The sequence below is a fragment of the Salvia miltiorrhiza genome, unplaced genomic scaffold, assembly GCF_028751815.1.
Source record: "Salvia miltiorrhiza cultivar Shanhuang (shh) unplaced genomic scaffold, IMPLAD_Smil_shh original_scaffold_326, whole genome shotgun sequence".
Lineage (NCBI taxonomy): Eukaryota > Viridiplantae > Streptophyta > Magnoliopsida > Lamiales > Lamiaceae > Salvia > Salvia miltiorrhiza.
In genome coordinates, this window is record NW_026651527.1 from 461,711 (window position 1) to 473,041 (window position 11,331).

Consider the following 11,331-nt stretch of genomic DNA (forward strand, 5'->3'; position numbering starts at 1 on the left):
ATTAATAATCAGTCAAGGAGCTACGGTACCACAAAAAGTTTCTAACAGGTGGGCATTACTTTCATATATATCAAATGAGTTTAAATGTTACGTTCAAGCAAGTTATTTCATGACTAAATTAATTGAAGTTATTTCAAATATTGTCTTGCCATAAAATGTTTTAATTTCAGTATGATATCTATCTGATGTGGCTTTTATCATGTAATCGAATTCGGGTCTTGAGCAGTTGATAGCTATCCTGCCAGGGCTAGTGTACACCAGTGACCGTGAGTCATCTAGCGGGTTGGCCGGTCAAGTGACCGTGAGAGGTGGCCACCTCTCCGGCACACAGTTCCAGATATGATAGATTACAGAACTTAGACTGCAGTCGAACTTTAAGAATCACAAATGAATTTAGTAAGCTTGGGCCTTTTAGCGAAAAACTCCATTGCTGTACTGTTTATGATGGCATGACAATTTACAGTTTTGAAGCATGTATTTTTTTTATACTTAGGCATACGTGCCCACTGAGTACTTTTGTACTCAAGCCCTGCATATATTTCTAAATGTGCAGGTTGAGCAGCTGCAGATGGTGATGAAGTGACGAGCGGGATTCTTTTGTCTTATTATGTATTAATGAACTCTAGGGTTACATGTCTTCATACATGTAATCAGAATCATATTCCGCTGCGTACTCAGAAGTTTTATGTTTATTTGGCTAAGTCAGAGATATCTGAACTTATTAGTTATTTGAGTCTATACGACTAAACTTCTGTTATATTATAAATATTCCTTTTGTTAAATTATGAAATGTGATTCTTCTTTGTTTAATTATCCCCTTTCTACCCCGCTTCTAATATCCCTCCATTAGTCACGGTTTCCCGGCTTAATTATCCTTAATTAGGACCGGTCGTGACAGAGTGGTATCAGAGCAGTTCATTTGCTCTGAACCCTAGAGTTAATAAATTTTTCTAGTATGATCACTAGTATGAAAGAGTCAGTCGGCAAAAGCTCAGCACTTCATCACATCGCTATGCTCAACAGAAAGGAATGCAACAGAAAGTTTCGAATGTTGAAGTTTATATTTCGCCTTGATGCAAATGTTGATTTTACTTATGCCTTTTTATGGAGATGTTACTCAATGAACTTAGATGCGCTAAGGATGCATGATCACTGTTATGAACACAACAATAGAAGGAATTTAGCAAGAACATTTTTGCTTTTCTCTGTAAATTGAGGCGATGAGTAAGTTACAAAGTTAGTGAACCAGACGAGAAATCAACAAACAAAATACAATGGGGAGTAAAGAAAAGTGTCACACACGAGATAGTGACACAGGCATAGATCTTCGTTCGGATTATTCACGCGAGGCGGATACCGAATCAACTATTGCCTTAATCAGAGTATAGTGGGAACACTTTTCATAGTAATAAGAATACCCTACATAGTTTGGAAACTGCAACATAGCGGAGTTATCTCTTTTCAAAAACCTAGTTAGTACTAGTTGCAGCATATTTAAGACTTCACGAATTATATTCGAGTCTAGTGTTAGGCTATTATGATTATAATATCGTGGTTTGAATTTCGAGACCTCAAGTAGAATTATTACCTTACTGTTGTAGATATGTTTGAACCTTACTGTTTTTGCCACCTATTTTGATATTCGTGAGTTTGATTATGCGACCTTCATGTATAGATGGCAAGGATGCGCTTTACCAGACGACGGCCGTTGCGTCGAGATGCTAGTCCGGATGCTATCAGGAACTCATATTTTACTTATCGCCGATGCCACGGTGATGACTTAGGCCAATTCTTGGCCGGCTTCCATCGACACTGGGTCGCTGCAAGAGACCATGGGATATCGGACTATGACGGAATGGAGCGGCTAATGGATTTGCTGCCATCAGAATGGCAGGGATGGGCGAGGATGATTTCCGCTCACTACATCACTCGTTCTGGCAGGTCCTATGACTTGTATTATGACTTCTCTGGATTTACTGCTGAGATCCAGGCACAATTCACTCGTTGGGGAAATGCTCCTCGAGGGCCGTATACACGTCCGGGAGACCTTGCTCGAGTCGGAGTACCTTCGCCCGACGAACTACTGGACCCACTTCCGGAGCCGACTCCACCAGCAGCCCCTATCTTAAGGCAACCCAGGAGGCACGACGCTGAGGCAGGCCCCTCTAGGCCTCAAGCCTACAGAGATTTTCCACCTGGCACGGGTTCAGTGCCATTAGTCTGTGAGCCACCATTGTCATCGAGGCAGTTGAGCAAGGCAGAGATAGCAGCCGCTATGGCCGACGTTGACAGAGTCTTAGCCGATACCATGGATTTCCTCAATAGGGGAAAAGCCCCGGCCATGGACGACCGCCCAACTCTTCGAGTCACCTTGTGGGACAGATGATTAAAAATTATAAAAAAAAAATTAAGAGTGGTACATGGTGGTACACACTAAATTGTGGGACAGATGATCTCATCTGATTGTTGATGGACATAAAAGATTAACATTACATTTTATTTGTTTTAATTAATTAGGAAAGATTCTATCCCCTTCTATCAACCAATAGTTTCCTCAAACAAGGAAATAGTTAATGCATGAATTGATGTAAATATCAGTTTCGTTTGATGTTATGGGGAGAGGAGCCAAGAGAGAAAATGAATGCTTGTAGAGAAGCAAAAGAGGAGAGAGTGAGGGAAAGAATGATAATGGATGCCTGCTAAATTCAAAACCCAAAAAAAAAAAAGTGGATGCAGATAAAATATGTATCGAAATAGATCTTGTACTGCTAATCTCACCTAGCAATTACTCTCTGTCCTGCAAATTTAAAAAAACAATGTGATAGTAAAGGTAAAGTTATACAAGAGAAATTTTTAATTTAATATGTTATAATTAATGATGGAGCAATATTTTTTAAGGGGGCTAATTAATTATAATTCCAAGAATTTGAATTTTGAAAAAAAAAATGAAAAGGTCTAACTAATCATAATTCGAAAAAGTATAATTTGAGAAAATAAAATTAGAAAGTAATAATCTCAGCCGTACAAGATTAGATTTTAATGGTTAAGATCTATCCTTATATTATAGTGTAAGGGGAGTTTTTTGTATAGCCCTTCCCTATATATAGCCCTTCTCTGCTTATGATAATTACTCCATCGGTTTCACTTCAATAATCCATATTTACTTATTTGGACGTTTCATTTCAATAGGCTGCTTCATTTGGATGTCCATTTGAAAATAATTGTTGTTGCTGTAATTAAAAAAAAAAAAAAACTATTGTCCAAATAAAGGATCTTGCATGTAGTTATTCAACAAATTCATTGTACACATGTTTGTTGGGGTATGAATCTAGAGGAAACTTCCAACCAAAATACAAAATTCGATCAACCTCTTGAGAATTTTTTAACAATTCTTATAAAATCTTGGTTTAATTCTAATTGGATCCACCCTAGTCGACAACATGAGACACTCACCTAATTATCACTTTTGTTATATTAATTTTATTGAGAACAACCCTCATTTTCATTAATAGGGAGTAATTAGTAACCAAAATAGCAACTTTGCCAAATCTGATCACCTCTTGCACGGAGTAGTTTGGCCCGATCATCGCAAAGGTGTAGATTCAAAGCTTCTTTAACAAGTACGTGCATGTAGCAGTCAAATGAAATCACGTCGTTAATGTAAGGGCAACAACCAGTTACGTTTACTGGAGCAGCTACGTCTTGGCACAACGCTTCATGAACCTCACTCCTACATTCTGCTGTAATATCCTTAATACAAGTTGCATCGTAGGATTCCGTCGAAATAACCAATATTCCACTTACTACAACCAAAATACTTACCACATTCTTCAATTTGGAACTCATGTTTAATTTTACTACTTTAATTTGTTTCCACCTATATATATATATATATATATATATATATATATGACTTCTTAATTACAGTCATTTGACCAAAGATGACATTTAACGGACGAAACTTACATTTACGTTTCATGTAATTAAATGAATTGAAGTGTTGAATAATATACTCTCTCCTTTCTTCAATAACCTAATTAATGTTCCGTTTCAAATTTTGAGAGTATATCACATTCTTTTCATTTCATCATTTTAGGAATTATGCATCTATCATAATAATTAATAATGTTACAAATGTAAATTTTCTTATTTTATTGGTACGTGTAATTTTTAAGTTGTGGACACTTAATAAGAAACGGAGCTAGTAGAAATTATGAAAATAAAAGTGATGGTGGCGACATAAATACATCATTCGCTACATGACTTCTCCCTTCTTCTTCTTTGAATAAGTATCATATTGTGAAACGAAGGGAGCATTGTTTAAACAATTTGCGTATTGCAATTAATAGGATATGGATGTTGAGTGTCTATGAGTTGAACACTGCTTCTTTCAAAATACCAGTCTCCAAAGGCTTGTTGGACTGTCTGCATATCACCAAAAAAGAAAAAAAGAGATCATAAATTAATATACATGTAAGCACCGGATAAATTAAAACCTTGTATATGTTACACCGAAAAATGTACGCCCAACTAATTATTTTTGGAGAAAACTGTTATATGGAGTTTTGGAATTTTATAATACTTGTTTGTTCGAAGTGATTAGAGCGTATAATATACCTATATATAACACTTTAATATCAGGTTTGTTTAAAAATATGAGACCTTTATAAAACAATGCTCTATATGTATAATTTACAAATTCTTCGAATTATGTATACTATTTTCTAGGTATGATACGTGATACAAATTCTAATTATATAGATTAAACAATACCATAATTTCACATTTCTACCACAAATTAATGGAGTATATTAAACTACCAACAAATTTTCATTTGCTTATCATAATTTATTTATAAAGCATATTTATAATATTGATATCAAACATATATAAGACATCCTAGTCAAAAATATAAAATAGTATCCCATACTATATATCCCCAATATTAGTTCTACATGAACTCTTTATACACAGCCAAAAAACGCACTTAATTATTTTAGTTAGCCATAAAAAAGTAAACAAGTCAAATGTGGATAATTAATTCATAATCTTAATCAAGAGGCAAGAACACTGGATAATTAATTAAGACGAAAATGCAAATAAAATCATAGAACTTGCCTTATTCTGCAAAGTGGGTGTTCCTTGCCAATTGGATTGGAGGTTAACAAAATCATGAATGTAGCAAGAATTAATGAATAATCCTCTTGTCGGATTATCATTCAGTCCCGCCACGGTTTCAAGAAAAGAAGTGTGAAAATCTGAAATCATCGTCAAATGATTAATTAAAATTTTATGAACTAATAATTATAATTAAAAATTAAAATACTAATTAATAATGAATCTGGGTTACCCATTATGATGTGTAATTGGCTGGCTGTGCAATAATGAAGATTCTCAAATTCTTTCGTGCAATTTTTCCAGCCTTCCTCGTCAGGAGGATTTGGATTTATCTGGTAGCTTATCTGAAAAATTACACAAACTTAGCATAATTAATTAGGTGCTTAATTATTATAATATGCAATTATGTTATTCTTTTAGTTTGACTTCGTGCACAATCACGCACCACTTGTATTTATAACAAGAGTCTAGAAAAAACTTCAACTTTGAAAAAGAATTAACTCATCTCTATATAATGGTAATTAATTAACTTCAAATTGACTTCAAAAGAAATTAATTAATGTCAAATTGATCGCACTAATTACTAACGAATTGCTACTCCCTTTGTCTAAATTATATAATTTTTTTTTCAAATATTTCAAATATATAGGTTGATTTTCATAAAAGGTAGTGTCTTTTTAATTCATTTACTAATATATCCATATTTAATTCTTTGATTAATTAATTCTAACAGTAATGTATTGTCAAATGTTAGGAAGTTACTATATAATTTCTTTTCCATAATTTTACTATAACAGTAAAACTTTCGTGAGGGAGATTAAGATCCGTTCTTGGTGCTGGAATAAAATTTTTGGCATCCTGGACTCCGATATGGATTTATCCAGGTGGTGTTCTGACGATCTTATTTCGCATATTTTGTAAGACTTGTTTTGATACCTCTGGTACCTTCTTTCGTTTTTTTAATGAATCTTGCTTGATCAAAATAAAAATAAAAATTCTTTTCCATAATTTTATAAATCTTTATACAAATTCAATCGGTCTATATAATTGGGACATAAAGAACATATGTTTAATTATTTAATTATTTTGTAGGTCATTAATTCAATATGTATTAGCAATTTAATTACACATCGTGTTAATATGAAGGGAGGGCATATATAGAAGATTAAGATATCGTTCATATTATTGGATAGAATAAATATATCATATCCTGTTTATATTTTCTTTTTTATACACATTTCTATATTTTTTTAAATAAAAGAACTTACTTGATATCTGTCAAAATCAGAATTTAACAGGAACAGCGGCGTCTGGATATCATCGACCACATTTTCTGGAAAAAGGCACTGGGAAAATTTTTGTTTATACCCAATTAATTAGTATTTCAAATATATGTATATATAATTATAAGAGAAAATAAAACTTCATATATATAATTAGGTATATATATCCACTTACCAAACCTGGATCCATTCTCTGTGTGCATGACTCTGGCAAAAATTCGGCTAGTTCCTAAAAAATAAATATGATTTTCATTCAATCAGTTAATATGTGACTCTAACAGTTAGAAATTTATAATACATACATATAAATATTATTGTTACATAAACAGAATCCTTACATGAAAGGCTGCTATGCTGGCAAAATATCTTCTGGCATTATCTTCAGGGAGATCTTTCCTGTAGTTTCAACACAAATTAAAAATAAATATCAGTCTTCATCAAAAAAAGTTTAATTAATTGAAATTTCATAATAAGTGTTATTGAGAATCTTAATTACGCCTGTATGAAGAAGCCGGAATCTGAAATGCATTTTACTCGACGAGCCATAGGGAGAAGAGAACTGAAACGATCACAATTTAGGATCGTTGCCAGCCCGCCGGCCGAGTCTCCGACGAGTAAAGCCTGCCATCACCGTGAACATCTTCGTTAAGTGAATATTAAATGATAAATTAATTTAAATGAGAAAAAAAAATCATACATTAGCAGCATTTGCCATTCCTTTAGTAGCCATGAGCTCTTCCAATACAGAAATGAATATTCTGCGGCCTCTCAAGTAGAGTTGTGTTTCCTATACATAATAAAATTGAAATCATATATAAATCTTTTTATATTAATTTATTAAAAATAAATAAATTAATTTACCGGATCGACGGCTTCGACATCTGCCATAAACGATGCACCGTCACAGTACCGGATGTAAACCTTATTCCAGTTGTAGAAATCTGAAACAAAACCAATTAGTTAATTAATTTGTATGATAAACTAAATTGACTAATTTGTAACTAAGTGTAATTAATCAAATTAATACCTGGATTAATACTTTTGTTTGGACTTTGGATGGGAAACAAAGTTTTAGGAGGTGCATTTTTGGAAGACCCTAAACCATCAGCTCCTCCACTTTTGCTTCTGCGGAGGCAATCATCCTTTGAATTGCACCATGCTCCACCCTGTTAATACAAATTTTAAACTCTAGCTAATTAAATAAACTAATCAAAACAACACTAAAATTAATAGCATATAGAAATAAGACATATAGGAATATATTCTATAATTTTCTTCTAGCTTGTAATGAAATGAACATAACAAACAAACGAAAAATAGCACAATTAATACTCCCATCAAAATAAATTATGGTGTCAGCTTTTGATTTTATTTTATCTTATCATATAAGATTAATTTATCTTCATTCAAGATTCATTAAATTTTCCTCTTTTCAACTCACTCATACAAAAGACTAATTAATGAGTTACTGAAATTTTGTGTTAATAAATATACTTGTTAATTCTCGAACAAAAACTTAATGGAGTATATATATGCTAACCGGGAGATAAACGATCCAGTTGTCGACTCCATCTTCGAATCCCTGAGCAAAGTAGTATGCCCCGGGGCTTCCATCCAAGCAAACTATGTAAAGAAAATTGTTCATGAGCAAATTATAATCTGTATTTTGTAATGAATTGTTCGAAAATTGAGACAATATTACCTGCCCCCTTTGCTATGGCATCAGTGATGAATGTAACATTAACTTGTGGGTCAGTGCCTTGACCCTTGACTTGAGATATGATCAAGACAAGGAGATAAAGCACTCTTTTTAAACATGGGGCTATCATGATTTGATTTTGGTAACCCATCCTTCATGAAAGAAAAAGAGAGAAAAAAAGTGAGTTAGCATGTCTTATACTAAACCATTTACAGTGCATAAATTAAGAAAATAAAATCGAATCAGGGTACAATATATATAATCACAAAAACAAAAAAAAACAAAAAAACAAATTAAAAAAACAAATCTGCAACTGTGAATTGTTCGGAGAGAGAGAGAGAGAAGAAAAATTACATGTTAGCTAGCCATTTTTATCTAAAAAAAGAAAAAGAAAAAAACTGTATTCATAAATGAAAATACAAATAATTCAGTCGAAAATTTCACTACTAAAACTGCCTTCAACCGATAAAGAGGAACTATGAATAAAAGTATACCAACACCACATTTTTTCTTACTAATACACCAAGATATACACAAAAATCTCTAGTATTAATACAGAAATAACATACATAAACATAAACAATTAATACATCCACATTTTGCCGAAACTAAAAAAAATGAAGAACAAAGCACAACGCAGAAATAAACCTTTCATATTCACTATAGAAAAAAAATTGAAAAAAAAAAGAGAAAAGAAAATGTAGTTGCATGAACTAATAAGCGTGTGTACGTAGCAGATTAATGTAATCGTCATCATAAAAAATACGTACGTTTGGAGACAAGAGCAATACCAATGCCAAAGCTGAAGCCGAGATCGATGTTGTTGCAGCAGAAGATTAGGAGAAAGAGAGAAAGAGATTAAGAAGAGGTTTCTATAGATGGAGAGATTTGTAATGGTGGTGTTTTGAAGCAGAAAACTCCCTCATATTTATAGAAGATTGCAGTCTATCAGAAACTTGTAAGAATATAAATTGTGTTAGGATTTTTTACATTCGTTTTCCCAATTTAGATTTCCATAAATAAAGTAGCACTTCTTTGTTTTTCGCCCAAGATTGGTAACTCGATACGTAATAAATTTGTAAACCTAACTTTGCAGAAGCAAAAAAAAAGAAAAAAAAGTCTTTATTTTTTATGGACATAAATGATTAACACTACATTTTATTTGTTTTAATTAATTAGGAAAGATTCTATACCCACCCTTCTATCAACCAATATATAGTTTCCTCAAACAAGGAAATAGTTAATGCATGAATTAACGTAAATATCAGTTTCCTTTGATGTTGTGGGGAGAGAAGCTAAGAGAAAGAAAATGATCGTGTGTGAGAGAGAAAGAGAAGGAGTGCGTGTGAGTGTGTGTGGTGCAAATGAGAGTGCTTGATGAGCAGTCTCGTCCTTCCCCTTCCCAATTTAATTTTGTTCTGTGCTTGCCTCCACAAAGGAATGGAAGTTTCAAGTCGTGTTTGTTTACATTTACATTTTATTTTATTTTATTTTTTGATAATAAATTTTATTTATCACCGAGCGGTGCAACCTCACTCCTGTGTGTGAACAGTGAGGTCCTCGGGTTCAAACCTCACTGCTCCCCCTCCCCAACTCCCCCAAGTAAAAAAAAAATTATTAATCTAGGTATTTAAGTGTTTCTTTATGTTAGAACCGGGTACACGATCGAGATATTACAAAATATTTATTTTGAGAAATTACGACTCAAAATAATTGAAAATATTACAAAGTAAATAATTTGAGAAATTACAACTCAAATAATTTGATACAACTGAAATACACTGTATAAATAAATTATACGTATAAACAAAGTCGAGTCGAGATGAATCTCTTCCCGCAAGAAGATTATCGCCCCGGTAGTGCTCTTCGGTTTGGCGTATCTTCCCCAAAGGTAAAACGACTACGTCTCGTTGGATGTAGCACCACAATCCGGCGAGCTCCGGCGAACTAAATAGGATCAAGAACTGAGCACAAGTGTTGTGCAGAGAGTGTGTGTGTAGAAATGGCAGAATGCAGTATTTCTTCGTCTTTGTAAGTTTTTTCTGCATGCTCTCCACAAGCCTATTTATAGACATGTGGTAAGTATGAATTCAATACATTGAATTCCACTCCGACGGCTGGAAGGTTGAAGATGTGGCCGGTGGCAGCAGCCATTGAAGAAACTCAGTTGCAAAAATGAAGTTGCCAAGCAGAAGTCGAAGTTGGTGTGCTTCTGCTACTGCTTCTTCTGCTGCTGCTGTCAACTGTTGCTGTGGGCTGGGCTTGGGTAAAACAATCAGTTGGGCCAAAATAATAAATTCTGTTGGGCCAATAAATAAAAAGCCCAGTGGAGTTGGTCCAAAAAATAGTTTGGGCCCCAAACACCACCCCAAAGCACCAATTGCCAAGATCCAAGTCCTTGGCCCCGGCCCGCCCGTCCGGCGGCGGCGACGACGTCGTCGTCCGTCCGTCCGTCCGTCCGATCGATCGTCGGCAGCGGCGCGCGTGTGTGTGTGCGCGCGAGGCTAGTACTTAGATCAAGCCCACTAGCAAGCCCACAAGTCAATTTATCAACTCCATGTGCTTTGCTATTCTTATACATGAAAAACATCTCTATGTTTTCCAATGTGGGATAACATAGCATAAATGTTATTTTCCCTCTTCAACATCCAAACTTTGACATACAATATCTCACTCATCGGAAATCGGTTTTGAGACTTCAAGTATATCACGTTGATCTACTCGAGATGTAGATTAACATCCAATAATTATTTTAATTAAATAATAAATATTTAATTAAATAATAATTTTCAGATATGGCTTAAAACCATATTTCCAACAATCCCCCACATGAGTGAGAAATCAGTATGCGAAAGTATGCAGACACTTAGCTCAGTTCTCTTAAGAAACAACATTGCATTTGGAAAGGTAGCTTGTGGCTTTGAACCTGCCATAGTCAATGTTATCGAGTATACCGGCGGCCTAGTGGATTGTGTTCCTTGAACTAGTCCTCCTCGGTGTATACTGAGTCAACAATATTGACACAATATTGCTTCAATCCTTATTCGTTCTCACGTTTGTGTCCATTACAGGCCTTGGAACACCTCTTTGGATTCATAAGTGTTTCAATCGAAGCGGCCCCACTTCACACTTACATAGGTGACTCTTAACTCAAGTATCTTGCTATACTTGTCCTCTTCGAGGAGTTCTAGAGTCATTAAAAGTCAAAGACTTAACCTCACCACGTGCAGG

At 34.3% G+C, this 11,331-nt stretch overlaps 2 protein-coding genes across 2 annotated transcripts in view; both read right to left on the reverse strand.

Moving 5' to 3' along the window:
- Positions 1 to 8,975, reverse strand: part of LOC131004105 (pectin acetylesterase 8-like) — a 121,234-nt gene extending 112,259 nt beyond the window's left edge. Inside the window, exon 1 of the mRNA XM_057930709.1 lies at positions 8,921 to 8,975. The gene's annotated coding sequence lies outside the window, so the exon portion shown is untranslated. The remainder of the gene's footprint in view (positions 1 to 8,920) is intronic.
- On the reverse strand, positions 2,786 to 9,004 carry LOC131004133 (pectin acetylesterase 8-like). Its single transcript, XM_057930744.1, has 11 exons — positions 8,871 to 9,004; positions 8,104 to 8,252; positions 7,942 to 8,024; positions 7,429 to 7,567; positions 7,263 to 7,342; positions 7,099 to 7,188; positions 6,898 to 7,022; positions 6,740 to 6,797; positions 6,577 to 6,630; positions 6,387 to 6,464; positions 2,786 to 2,797 (listed from the first exon to the last, which is right to left on the reverse strand). The coding sequence occupies exons 2-11, from the start codon at positions 8,249 to 8,251 to the stop codon at positions 2,786 to 2,788; spliced, it is 867 nt and encodes a 288-aa protein (XP_057786727.1). The 5' UTR covers position 8,252; positions 8,871 to 9,004.
- Between the last annotated feature and the right edge of the window lie 2,327 nt (positions 9,005 to 11,331).

What these genes read in the sequence shown, in the direction of transcription:
- LOC131004133 (XM_057930744.1), bottom strand. Translation starts at nt 8,251, where the DNA reads ATGGGTTACCAAAATCAAATCATGATAGCCCCATGTTTAAAAAGAGTG. An exon ending in TGCCATAGCAAAGGGGGCAG is followed by an intron (nt 8,025 to 8,103) that starts GTAATATTGTCT and finishes TTCTTTACATAG; the next exon opens with TTTGCTTGGATGGAAGCCCC. An exon ending in ACTGGATCGTTTATCTCCCG is followed by an intron (nt 7,568 to 7,941) that starts GTTAGCATATAT and finishes TTGTATTAACAG; the next exon opens with GGTGGAGCATGGTGCAATTC.